Genomic DNA, 14,091 nt, shown 5'->3' with positions numbered 1-14,091 from the left:
TATTCATATTACATCATGTTTCCGTCACAACTCAATCAATTATTTATATGAACATAATATTAATGATAGTACATAGATAATATTAATGCAGATGTTTGAAAAATAATCTTTGATAATTATTCCACTAGTTTTATAAATAATTTCTGACTTGAAAAAAACGTTAACAATTAAATTAAATTATTATGGTATTTTAAACATCACTTTCTTCGGCTATTGACTTTATAATTGACCATACTGAAAAGATTAATTACTTATTGGCAATCGTAGCTAACCAATCTTCTTTGATAAGATCCGCGCCTCTTTCGCCGATCATAATTACAGGAGCATTTGTATTTCCGCTGCATATGGTCGGCATGATGGAAGCGTCGATGACTCGCAGACCTGCGATACCGTAGACTTTCAATCTTGGATCCACCACAGCAGTAGGATCAGATGGTGGTCCCATTTTGGCAGTGCCTACGGGGTGATAGATTGTCATAGTAATATGCCGAATGTGACATTCCCAGTAAGCGTCAGAATCAAACTTAAGATGTTTGCATCCTGGCAGCTTGACGCGATGAAGCCTCGAGCCAAATTGCTTGAAAACCTTTGCGTCGCTAATTTGGATCGCAAGTTTCGCACCTTCTATCAAAATAGCGATATCCATAGGATCAGAAAAATAACTTGCGTTGATAACAGGTTTGTGAAAGGGATTAGAACTTCTTAATCGCACCGTACCACGAGATCTAGGTCTTAATAACAAAGGCATAATAGTCCAGGCATCTCTATTGCTAATTGGCCTATAAACAGTATTGTACACTTCATCCGTTAGTCCCAAGACTTTTCGCACTTGTACTCCTGCATCAGAATTTATTGAGGCTGGCGCCATGTGTAACTGCACATCTGGATAATCAATGGAGTGATTAGCGTATCTTGTGTTAATAAATGCATAACCCTCAACGCCACCCAGCGTTGTCATAGGACCTCTACCATTGACCACGTAATGCATCGTCATCGGAGCTGCTTGGAAACGGTCTTGAACTATAGCAACCGGTTTATCAATCAGGAATGTTAAACCGCCCATTCCGACATGATCTTGAAGGTTGTCTCCAACCCGGAGGTCTTTAATTACAGAAATGCCAACGTGTCGTAAATGCTCTTTCGGTCCAATTCCCGATAGCATTAGTATCTGAGGACTGTTAATGGCACCTGCTGATAATATTACCTCTTTCCGTGCTCTGACTATTTGTCTACGACCGTTTCTAATGAACTCGACCCCAGTAGCTCTCATTGTCAACGGATCAATCACGATTTTGGCCACGTAACTGTTCATAGCAGTATGGATGTTTCTACGCAGTCGTACAGGTCGTAGAAAGGCCTTCGCAGTGGAGCATCTGCTGCCCCTGCGAATAGTTCCCTGCGATATCATGAAGCCTGTTTGCTGTTCGCCATTTATGTCCCTGTTCTCGTACCCCATTTCGACTCCGGCTTGGACAAAAGCAACCACTAAAGGCGTCTTCCAAGGCGACTCTTGAACCGTCAGGTAACCGCCAGTCGCGTGGTAAGAACTTCTTTGTAGATACGGATTCCGATTATCTTCCGATTTTTTGAAGTAGTAGAGGGCCTGTTCGTATCCCCAGCCAGTGTTACCCAGTGATTCCCAATGATCATAGTCGTGCTTGTTACCTCGTACATACAGCATGTAGTTTAGTGTGCTGCTACCTCCCAAGACTTTACCGCGCGGCCAGTTGCAGCGACCGCCTTTCATTGCCAGACAAGCCTTGCCCGTGGGTTCGGTCTTGTACTTCCAGTCCAATTTCGACAACTGCAGATACGCGGCCAGAGATGGCACGTCCGTGATCTCGTTCTCGTCTGGGCCAGCCTCCAGTAACAACACGTTCCACTCCGTTATCTCCGACAATCGACTGGCGACTACCGCTCCCGCTGAACCGCCGCCGATGACGATAAAGTCGTATTCCGGATACAAGGAATGCCTGTCAATGGATCGACTCTCGGGATCTAGTTGATCATAACGATAGTAAGAAAGCCCAGCGATTAGCAGTGGCACCAGCCATAAGCCTGTGCCCATCAAACCGATAGCGCCTTTCAACGCAGATGTCACCACTATCGTACTGAAAACCATCCTGGTGAGAGCGACTGGACTCTTGCTTTTCTAACAGTACCCCGTCCTCGTGACTTTTGTGGCTATCATAACGGAACGTCAGGTGGTCGTGTGCCGATTTTTTCATCCCTTCGAACGTCGATGGGTGCGTCACTTTTTCGATGCTTCATGACGTTGTTATCGGTTTCGGTGCATCATTTCCATGCCATTCCTACAAAAAAACAGTAAAAATATATATATAGCAGATATTAACATTTGATGCCTTTTCATCGAGTAACATAATCAATGAGAAACTTCTCGTAAAATGGAAGCGACAGGTTTCTGATTGCGGAAGGAAGAGCGGTACGACATGGAGTACGGAAGTACCAAAGTCTCCCGAGTTAAATACAGTCATGCCCCTTCGCGGCACACATCACGACGGCAACATCCAGTGTATGAGGCTACAGGGCATCCCGCGTGGCCGGTTTCCCCATCCACGTGTAAATCAGTAAGTAAACGGCGCGCGCGAAGTTATGTCCGGACCCGCCGGAGGAAGGAGATGGTGATCTCATAACGGGGAAAGGAGAAAGTATTTCACTGGCACTAAACCTTTGCCTCTGGCTCTTTCTCGTCAACCTCCGCTGGACGAGACGAGACGAGTGGTTACGTTATGCCACCTTCTCCCGTCCTTGTTCCCCCTCCTCTTTTGCACTCTTCTTGATTTCCTTATCCAGCTTCATCTCGCACGGTCATTAATTAATGTCGATCTATAGATCTATATGCTAGTACTGATTGTGCTGAACAATGTCTCACTAATCGGTACTTAGATGCCAGGCAGGTGTACTAAGTCGAGTACCTTTCGCCTGTGGAGCAGTTCGAGAGGGTTTTGCGAAAGGCGAAGTGTGAAATCACAAATATATACTCGAGATGCGATATTTCTAGCGGCAACAAAGATTTCTACTCGATATCGCTGTTCTTGAAGAAACGTTCTGAAATTCATGAGCATCTAAAACGACGAAGACTACTTCGTAGATGCGAAGAAATACAAGATCTGCAAATTCTACTCTCTAAAGGGACTTCTGATTGATAATATTTACAGTGCGTAAATGTATAAAGTTTCGTGAAATTATCTTGGACGATGTACGAGTCATATGTTCATAATTGCTTTACGTGAAACTGATTATTTCATAACTTTCATAAATCTCGCCTTGTCATCTTCTCCGAGATCTCGAAGCCTACTTCCTTGTCGCGCCACGATTAGAACAATTAACACAATGCCACTCGCGCTGAGATAAAGCGTAAGGATAACGTCGGTGATTTATTTGCGTGCAAGACGCAATAAAACGATTTTGTGGCATTACTGGAGCGTTTTGAAGGCAATTGTTCAGCAAATAAAATTGATCGCAAGAATCATGGGACGAAGAGCGAAAAGGTAGAGAGAATACTCAGCTCGGTGAATTTCATGCATCACGCACAGAAAGCGAGGCGGAAGTTGCCTTTACTTTTCCTGAAATACTTTTCCTGAAATTGCTCGTTAAACCTCGGACGTAGTTGCGGCTAAAATCGCCGGGAATTTAATCAGTCGTGAATAATACTGAATGCAGACCGCATGCCACGATATGTCAGTACATGCGCATTCGAAGCAGTTCGTTGGCAGTTAAAAAGGGAAAGGCGCCGTTTATACATTTGATTATTATTTATGCAGATACCGTTGTTGTTGATACTGTTACTCATGTGTATATAATGTTTTGTTTCAGGTAAGTCGCGGCTTCTCACACCGTGCAAATTCCAACGTACAGTGAGTACTGATCCAATCTGATACGCGTGCTGCATTAATCTCGCGGTGATTAATTATGGAGTGAAAATAACACGGCCGCTGAACGTCAAAGCAGAGCGCTCGTCGAAACCGTGCGCCCGAAAACCGAGAAAAAAATAAGAACAGGTGTAAATCGGTGAAAGTTTTCAATAATCGCCAGTTTCGAAGTTATGGGACGAGAGGACTGAAAATTCGTGGGTTACGTAATCAGACCGCGAACAGGATGAACTCGTCCCAAATACTTCAGGTGAAACTGTGCTTGGACGTTGCTCGTCTTGTTGTAGATCATGCAGCCGATTTATGTGTTAACGCGCTCGTTGCGCGTTTACCGAGCATAATGGCTTGGATGCGTAAACGTCAAATAAAATGTTTCTCGTCATAAGAGTGCGGAAAAGTTTTCTCGTCAATTGATGCTAGAGCGAAACGTATAATGCAAAGTTAAATGAATTTTTTATCTCTGTATAATGCAACGTTCGAAGCGATTTTTCTCCATTTACTGCTCATGTGATTCTTCCTCGAGAGAAATTAATTTAGAAATTAGAATAGGCTATTTATCGAGCTTTTTCTGCTCATTAGAATCCATTTTGCGACAGTTAATGACGATCAAAACATCGTTGATAGTAATTGCTAATGACGATGACGTCCCATGTCAAAAGTATAATTGCTGCGATTTGCTACAGACACTTCAGGATTTCAAAAAATCGGTATAAAAAATTGAGATTGTTATATTGTTACTAGGAACTGGATTGATAAATGTTTAAGCGTAAGCAATTGCATTATAAATTTGAAGAACGTGCATTGTCATCGATTAAGAATAATATATGCGTGTGTAATAGTCTAGATGCGTAATCAAGTATTATTATTTAGCACTTGATTACGCGTTCAAATCACTTAATATATGTTGTGATATTATAATTAGCTGGAATTCATTCTTTACTGATATTTACAAACGTTATGTTTTTGTAGACTTCGTAAAATATGCAGTTTATTTTGCATACTGTGCTATTAGCATTCGCGGAATTTGTTTTTATAATTTTTATAACATGTTTCTCTCTCAATGTTTTCTCAGACAGTCGACAAAACTGTTGTCGTCATTTTGACTCAGTTGACGTAAGTGATGAAAAAGTAAATAAAGAACATAATGAAATATGAATACAAAAACGTTCATCCGAGGCTATTTTTTTCACTCATTTATTAAATACAATATAAAACTCGGATTGCCTTGCGAGCACGGGAAACGCGCAATAACAATTTCAGTTCTCGCTTGTCCTCCATCCTAAATACTTCTAGTAATTTTTGTCACCTACTGTTTCGTAATTCACGTAACGCTGTTCACGGCACAGTGCGCGTGTGCTCTCCTTCTCTCTTTTTCTCTGTCGGTCACTGTCAGTCACTGTCAGTTTTATTATCCTTATTGTAATACATCTATATACGCGCACACACACACGTACCTTACAGTGTCCTTCGGCTTCGGCAATCTGCTTAACGTTGCACTGACACTCGCTCACTGCTCGATAAGAAGGTGCAATTACGGGATAACTGTTCCAAGAAGAAGCTGCGGTCCTTCGACAACCGGCCAGTGAGACGCTGGCCCAAGGACTTCGGCCGCGTCGCTCCCAACGCGGAAGAGATGCGATCAGCCGCGGTCGCGCGAGAGCGCGGCTGCGTCCCGAAATTGGTTTTGTCGTTGCCGAAACCTCGCTTTCGGGGATTCCGTTTACTGAAACTTATCCGGAAACGCGACAGGCAGCCCGAGTGACCGCAATGGCCGGTAATGACAGTCGGAAGAGCGATACGGTACTGCACCGGTATGCCTCCATCCATTTCACTCTCACCGTCGTTGTCGTCGTTCCCACTTGTGCCTAGCCGTCTTATCCTTCCCGAAGGCTTCCACAGGCGTACTTTGGCAGTGAAAGTATTCTCCGCTTGTGGATACCTACGCGCGCACCTATCCTAGCCTACGGCCTGGCGATAACCGAACAGCAGGAATCGCTATTTCTTGCACACACGCGCACATGCCAATACACCAACCACGCTGCACGAGGATCGCACGGGTAGGTGGGTGATGATAGAGTTTCCTTCCGGGACGAGTGGGAGCGTACCATTAATTCGTAGGCTAAAGCTGGCAAAACGTGACGTGCGAATGCCCATTGTCGTGTTAATTGTTGCTAATCGTAAAGGAAGAGACGCTAAGTGAATGTACGGCGCCTGGGAGAGGAGATTATCTAATAGCGACGTTGGGTGCATCACAAGAGGCATTGTTGGCAGATGAGATATAATGATGAACATTTGTTTAAAATAATTATATCTTTTCACATGGGACGAGGCGTGTATGTTTGTTTATTTGATACATGCATGTGAAATTCTGGAGTATTATGCTAACAGTTTACGTTTTTCTGAATTAATAAAAATATATTATTATTGTGGCACGCAATGTCACAACCAGCGCGAAAAGATGACAGTTACGTCCGCAGCAGCTAATGCAACTGCTTGCGCAACGATTTTTCTACGCGCACGTAACAAAATTCTGATTACGTTACGAATTGTCGATATACGGAAACTGCGATGGCGATATCATTACTAGATTAAACCTGTTATATCGTAACTCGAGGCGTACGTATCCTGGCACGTGCTCTGATCGGCAATTAAATCACATAACGGGATCGCAGGACAGGTTCTGCGATCTCTGAAACAAAACGGCTACGTAACGGAAGATAATAGTGATTTTATAATGCAGAGAGAGAACGCTTCGCGTACAGCTTCGAATGTATCGGTACATCTGCAAGAGTGCTTGTGGATTCTGTGCGAACGTTTAGAAGCGGCTTTCTTCATTAACAACAATTGAGTAATTAATTAGTTGACGCTAATTCGCGTAATAATTAAGTGCGCATGTTGCGGTCATATTCGTCTGATCCGATGTATCGCAGGCTAAGACGAGAAAGCGGAAATCGAGAGTAGGAACACGAGGATGCACTCCGCCCCGTTGCGTGCTTTTGGCACGAAACGCAATGTTATATAAAATCATACTCGCTCGCGATTCGAAAGCCGTTACGATCTCGTGCGTCCAAGATCTCACGTCTCCCGCTCCTCGCTCTCCCGCTTGCTCTTATAACGTAATAATGAATGCTCAGTATTGATTGGACCGATCAGGCGTGCTTAACTGTTTTACGCACAATGAATCTTCAGCAACACGAGAGATTGACTAATTATAAATCATTACACGGAGGTATTTTTGTGTATGTATATAGATGAGAGAAGAGGAGGGGGTATACAGGGTGTTTCCTAAGTAAGTAGACAAACTTAAGGAGCATATTCCTTGGCTTATTTGAAGAAGAAAAGGTCATATGAACATATGTCCTAAACTGCTTTGTTTTCCAAAAAAAGTACATCACTGTTTTCGTTCACTTTTCGGATAGCGTGCTTTTGCAGTACGAGTCAACAGCGGTGGGGATGGAGTGGGGATGGTCAATTTTTGAACAGGAAGTTTGCCACTCGATGGATCGGTCGAGGTACTCAAAGACCAAACCATTTATGGCCTGCAAGATCCCCAGACTTAAATCCAGTAGATTTTTTTCTATGGGGACAGCTTAAATCTTTAGTTTACGCTACACCTATTCAAAATGAAGATCTCAGAAATCGCATAATAGATGGATGTGAAAGAATACGTAACACTCCAGGTATTTTTGAGCGTGTACGTCAATCAATGGGAAGGAGAGTTGAGGCGTGTATCATGGCTGCAGGTGGACATTTTCAGCAGTTACTGTGATGTTATTATTTTTCTTTTTAGTTACTATTTTCTTTTTCGTTATAATTTTTCTTTTTGGTTACTATTGTTTTTCATTTGTTTCATTTGCAATAACACAAACTGTTCTATAATAAGCGAAAAGTGAACGAAAACAGTGATGTACTTTTTTTTGGAAAACAAAGCAGTTTGGGACATATGTTTATATGACCTTTTCTTCTTAAAATAAGCCAAGGAATATCCTCCTTAAGTTTGTCTACTTACTTAGGAAACACCCTGTATATATTATAATATAAAGATGTGTTGTCACGGGGTACGAAAATGGAAAATGGCAGTTAACAAAATAAATTAGTATATTTCCCACATTTTATGCAGAGTTACAGTTATAGAGAATGGCACCGCCACTCTGATTTCATTCGACTTTCTAGTTTAATGACTCCGATACGCTGAATATCCCTAATATTCTGTTATATATACATATAAAACACATGTTGTCTTGTACTGGAAAGTTAATTTTACTTATTACTACTTACATATTACAAATGTTAATATCTATAAAGAGAAAAGATGTTAAACAAGTCGCGTTAAATATTAAACAACATATTTATGACTGTCTTTATACATGTGTTTCTAAATTGCTCTTTCTCTTTTGCTGATAACTGTTTTGGAATAATATTTTCGTCTCTCCAGAGAGAGAGAGAGAGATTGCATATAGGAAAGAAAATATTTATACATCAACCAAGTTTCCAGGAATACCTGAATATGAGAAAGAAGAAGAAAGTTTTTACTACATCCGTTCACATATTAATTCGCAATTTTGATTATATCGATAAACGAGTGAATAATTTCTCGATAAATCAGTGAAACGATTTTATCAAAAAATAATTTCGGCCGTTATCTTCCTGCGGCTGACCTCTTCTTTACTCGCCAGTCTTCCTTGATGATATCACTCATTTTCTCGGCGATCATTATGGTCGGAGCGTTTGGATTTCCGTTAACGATTTTCGGCATAATGGAAGCATCGGCGACCCTGAGTCCTTTCACTCCATAAACCCTTAGTCGTGGGTCCACGACTGCTGTGGAATCACTGGGTGGTCCCATTTTGCAGGTGCCTACCGGATGGTAAATCGTGAAGGTAAAATGTCGCATGGCGCATTCCCAGTATTCGTACGTGTCGAATGGATACGTATGGCAACCTGGCATACGAATTGTGTGAGGTCTCGAACCAAATCGCTGAAACGCGCTGGTGTTGGATACCTTCATCGCCAGCCTAATCGCCTCCACGAGGACGTCTACGTCCTCCTTGTGCGTGAAATAATTGGGATTGATGTCCGGTTGTACCAGGGGGTTTTTGCTCTTCAGTCTGATAAATCCAGTACTCTTTGGCCGTAGCAGGAGCGGCAGAATCGACCATGTCTCGAAGTTATGCAAGGGCTTGTACATAGTATTGTATACCCGATCTCTCAAACCGAGAATCTTTTTGATCTGCTCGCCATCGGAATTGATAGAGCTGGGCGCGAAGTGAAACTGCACGTCCGGGTAATCGCCAGACCTGTCGGCATATTTAGTATTCAGAAAGGCTAGTCCCTCGATACCTGGAGAGGTCATGGGTCCTTGTTCCTTTGCGATGTAGTCGAACATCACTGAGAAACTCTGAAACCGTTCCCTCATCAGAGTAATTGACTCGTTCACCAGAAAGGTCAGCCCGCCGAGGCCCACATGGTCCTGGAGATTATCTCCAACTCGCAGATCGGACATCACTGGTATACCAAATTCGGCCAAATGTTCGCTAGGACCAATTCCAGATAGCATGAGTAATTGAGGAGAGTTAATCGCGCCGGCAGATAGGATGACTTCCCTTCTACATCTGACGACCTGCAGTGCGTTGTCACGAATGAATTCTACGCCCGTTGCTCTCTTCTCGGCGTTGAATAGTATCCTGACGGCCTGAGCGTACATCGCTATGTGCAGATTCGGTCTGTTTCTCACTGGCCGTAAGAAGGCTTTCGCTGTCGAGCACCTGCTGCCACGTCGGATCGTCGCTTGCGTCAACATAAAGCCGGTCTGATTGGATCCGTTGATGTCCCGATTTTCATAGCCCATTTCCCGGCCGGCCTGTATGAAAGCGATCGCCATAGGAGTTCTCCAGGCCGGCTCTTGGACCGTAAGATATCCTCCTGTCTCGTGGTAAGCTGTTCTCGCCAAATATGGATTACGATTATCTTCCGATTTCAGGAAGTAAGGGAGCACTTCCTCGTAACTCCATCCGGCATTACCCAACCGAGCCCAGTTGTCGTAGTCGTGTCTGAAAGAAGAATTTAGTTCAGATCTGTTCGAGCTTGTTATCGCATGCAAGAGAGTGAACACGTACCGGTTTCCACGAACATAAATCATGGCGTTGAGGACGCTGCTTCCGCCCAAAACTTTCCCACGTGGCCATCTACACCTGTCGCCCATCATAGCGAGGCAATAGGCGGATTTGGTGGGTGGTGAGGTTTGATACTTCCAATCGAATTCTGTGAGCTGATTGTAGCCGGCAAGCAGCGGGATGTCCGTGATTTCGTTTTCGTTACCGCCAGCTTCCAAGAGTAACACCGTCCAATTGCCAACTTCCGACAGCCTTGAAGCAATTACGGCACCTGCACTTCCACCTCCAACCACTACGAAATCGTACATTCGCAATAGCTGAAATCACATCAGTCTCTTACGTCCTTGATCTATTAACGATCTTTTGCGTTACTTTGACTGTCGTACGTGCATAGATATTTCGTTTGCAGTTTGTTTTCTCAGCAAATGTTCGGGTCGATAACTTTCCGCGCAAAGATAAAATTACCAGAGCGTGCACGAGGACCAGCTTTTACATTCACTGTTGATCTATTCATTTTACGTGCAGTCGGTAGTCACGAGTGCTAAACCACGAACCTACTTTATCCACTACGTTAAAAGAGAGTGTCCAAATGCTACAAATACGTAGAGATTTCCTACCTCTCGTGCATTTTGCGGGTGTGATTCTGGATCGAGATTGTTGTATCTGTAAATAGTAAGACCGATCGCCAACAGTGGGATCAAGCTGAATCCAAGTACAGAAGTGCCGATCAAACTGGCCAGTATCGCTGCCATTTCCGTTTATCGTCACCGCCAAACATCAGTGTCCAAATCCATGTCACCCGAGAATCGCGTTCCCTTAAACATCACTGGAAACCATGGCTCCTCTGAAAATAAATCGTCAATTAGTTTTATTGAGACGTGTCTGTCGGATTCGTTCCGATAGCAGAGAAGACCCAACACTTATTGTGCGATATCTCGCTCATGCGAACATATAATTTCCTAAAAGCAGTTTAATAAAATTACGTTTTACGATTTCCGTCTCACATTCTATTCGCGCATACGTTTTTCTCTTCATCGATCGTGATCCACAGGATTCACGTTTTAATTCTTACGCGAGAGTTTCTTCAGCTCGTCCAGCGCGTAGTACGCTCGCGAATGCGGACGTCATCGTCAGGATTTTCTCGCGGCAATCATCGTACTGATTACTAACGTGTCTACTAATTCGTCACTCGCGATGTGTTTCCGTGCCGATTTCTCAGTATCGTCTTATAGATTCTTCTTTTTTCCTGATTCACACGGTATATCGTTACCTATTACACTTTCTCCTGACGTTAGCGACACTTTCCCGATGTTAGCGATCACACTTCAGTCATCCTGTCGCAATCTGCTCCGCGACTCGCGTGATACTGCATTAGTCTTGCTTGATAAACTTCAACTTCACCAGAAATGTGCGACTAGTCGATGATAAACCGGTAAAATGGCAACGAAACTAGCGCCGGTAAGAACCAGACTGCCGTGTGTAGCGACTGCGGTGAACGGACAGAGTGAAAACCTGTTGGAGCCCCCAGTTCATACTTTCAATGCCAGCATCGCACGAAAACGTGACCCCGTAAAGTGCGTTGTTCTAAATCATGTTGCTCTAGGTTCTAGCAATTTACTTTTCAATTAATCTACCTCGCAGATTTCGTACCTGTTGATGTCTCGCTGCCTGTTGAATTCTTCCAAATCTTCATCCTTTTCTTATTTTATATTTCATTCTTACTTCACTGTTCATTTTAATTTTGACATGGTGTGTCGTCACATTTTAAGTGTGATTGCCCCTCTTCTGCAGTTAATCAGATATATATCTGTGCTTTGGCACAAATCTGGACGCAGGAAACAGTTACAATGCTTTACTTCAACTTCCGTATCCGTAATCGCCGATGAAACGTAAAATGCAGCAAAAGCAACGTAGCAGAATAACGTAACATTTATTTTGTTGAACATATTTTTCTTTTGACCGCGATTGATGGCCATTTTCACTTGAAAGACACCTTCTATAGTTAATTCGATGTACATCTATGATTTGAAAAATATCTGAAATAAGGTTGTAATGCTTTATTTGAATCCCCATACCTGTAATCGCTAATGAAATGTAAAATGCAGGAAAACAATGCAGCGAAGCAATGTAACGTTCATATTTTAAGTAAATATATTTTTCCCTCGATTGGTGATCAACGGTGTGATGGTGTCATTTTTGTTTGAGAAACACGTTGAAAAAGCGCGCATTAATTTCTATTTTCTTTTATTAATAAGTTCGCTCGACATTAATACGCGTTTTTGCAATGAACATTATCGAGCAAAGATCTGGCCTACGTGACTGCACGCGGCACATCGTTCTTTCTCGAACCGACGAATTGGGACTTTCCTCTCTTTCGTGCACGATACGCGGTGTCTTTCTCTTTGCTTTCTTGGCCGAAGCAGGGGGAGACGAGTTCACTCGCGCACTTTCTCCCTTTATGGTGTCTACGTGATGCTCAGCAGGTAGCAGCTGCGTAACCAATCCGTGCATTTACGTGCCGCGTTGTCTCACGGCAATGTGCTGCGTTCCGATCTTCTCGTTAACCTTGCCCTTGGCTATAGGAATCAGTGAAAGATACTCCGGATTTTGTTCATCTACGTTTCATCTTCACGTTCATCTCAAAACAATAATCCAGTTTATATATGCATATATATTTCTCTTTCATCCGTTGAAAAGATTCCTTCTTTGAAAGTGTATTGCAAAACTGGCGCCGCATTTCTCTTTCGATATATATCGATATATATATATATATATTGATGATTCTATGTCGCGAGCAGTCAAGCTCTCCTTGGCTCATGATGGATGATCTTGTTACGTCTTGTTACGTCCGATGCATGCTATGTATCCGAGGTAAATAGTTTTATTGTTTTTATAGCTGAATCGGTTGAAGAGCATTAAACTCTAAGAACGGCTACCTGTCATCATCGTAGTAGCAATCACGATAATGCAGATAATTAATTAAGTGGGTCGAATCAAGAAACCGGTATTTCTAAGTAGTTCATTGTCAATAGCGATTTGGTGTAGGGTATGGTCGTTAAACTTTTTCTTGTTCCACTTTTTCGTCGATGGTGTATCCGGAATTTAGTTTTAGCATTGCCGCGGGCCAAGATCATCGTCATCCTTAATTTCTCTTTTATCTGTTGAGATTGCGTAGGTACGTAAATTTGCAAGAGATAGAAACGCCTCCGTTCTCGCAAACGTTCTCTTCCGTCTTTGAAAGTGTATTGCAAAACTCTGGCGCCGCATTTCTCTTTATCGAAACGCACTGCACATTTTGATTAAATCGAAAGAGGCTCGTAAGCCTTTCTCGTCGTGCCAGCCACTTCACCTGCGTGTGATCTCACTGACTCCGAATTTGTCCAAGAGTCTCATTAAAATTACGGTCATGAATATATGAAACGCTCTGTTTCGAGAAAGTGTAAAGCATGCTTCCAATCATCTACGTATCCAATTGTCTATTTACTTATGTCTTTATTGCAAATATTGAGTTCCTGTGCAAAATAATGCGAGTTCGAAAATCAACACGTTTTGATGAATCTTCGAATAGACATTTTCGCTTTTGGTACCGGATGTATTACATAAAAACAAGTGAAATTTACTTTCATTTCTCGAATGAATTTACGTGAGATCAAGGACATTTTGAAGAGAACCTGAGACTATATCGAAAATTTGATTATCAAATCTGAAATAAAAAAAGAGAAAGGTTTATATGACAGGACTATCTATTAAGGACCGTCCACAGGACGGTTGTAATTAAGTCGATTACGTAGTAATCTTCGTTCTTAATCGTCGATTAAGAAGTAAGAGTTCCTGTTGGTCAGTTTTTGAAATAATCGATTTCGATTGGTCACTTCTTACTGCTTGCAATCTTACAGTGTAGACGGTCCTTTATGCAATCGTTTCTAGAAATAAAGCAAAGTTATGGGTTTTTTCGTCGGATATAATCAAAATAGTTCAAAGTTCGATTAAACTATTATATATACAATACCATTTTATTTTACTTTCTTGCTTTTTATTTTTTTCTAGAAAAAAGTTTTTTATAACAATATATAAATATAACAGAT

The 14,091-nt window shown here is 42.3% G+C and overlaps 3 protein-coding genes across 6 annotated transcripts in view; 1 reads left to right on the top strand and 2 right to left on the bottom strand.

Moving 5' to 3' along the window:
• LOC105280513 (flotillin-2) overlaps positions 1-14,091 on the top strand; it is a 69,542-nt gene that overhangs the window by 13,543 nt on the left and 41,908 nt on the right. The window lies entirely within an intron of this gene.
• On the bottom strand, positions 206-7,162 carry LOC105280508 (glucose dehydrogenase [FAD, quinone]). Its single transcript, XM_011341111.2, has 2 exons — positions 5,348-7,162; positions 206-2,312 (listed from the first exon to the last, which is right to left on the bottom strand). Exon 2 carries the CDS (start codon positions 2,120-2,122, stop codon positions 248-250), a length of 1,875 nt encoding a protein of 624 aa, XP_011339413.1. The 5' UTR covers positions 2,123-2,312; positions 5,348-7,162; the 3' UTR covers positions 206-247.
• Positions 7,974-14,068, bottom strand: LOC105280507 (glucose dehydrogenase [FAD, quinone]). 4 transcript variants are annotated; one of them, XM_011341110.2, is made up of 3 exons: positions 10,624-14,068; positions 10,010-10,323; positions 7,974-9,943 (listed from the first exon to the last, which is right to left on the bottom strand). In XM_011341110.2, exons 1-3 carry the CDS (start codon positions 10,756-10,758, stop codon positions 8,533-8,535), a joined length of 1,860 nt encoding a protein of 619 aa, XP_011339412.1. In that variant the 5' UTR covers positions 10,759-14,068; the 3' UTR covers positions 7,974-8,532. The 4 variants fall into 4 exon arrangements, with proteins under 4 accessions (XP_011339412.1, XP_011339407.1, XP_011339410.1 ...); XM_011341105.2 differs by having other exon boundaries at positions 7,974-10,323; positions 10,624-10,850; positions 10,990-14,068; XM_011341108.2 differs by having other exon boundaries at positions 7,974-10,323; positions 10,624-10,850; positions 11,079-14,068.

This window comes from Ooceraea biroi, chromosome 12 (genome assembly GCF_003672135.1).
Source record: "Ooceraea biroi isolate clonal line C1 chromosome 12, Obir_v5.4, whole genome shotgun sequence".
Classification (NCBI taxonomy): domain Eukaryota; kingdom Metazoa; phylum Arthropoda; class Insecta; order Hymenoptera; family Formicidae; genus Ooceraea; species Ooceraea biroi.
Note: the sequence above shows the minus strand (reverse complement) of the source record. Positions and strands in the feature narration are given on the sequence as shown.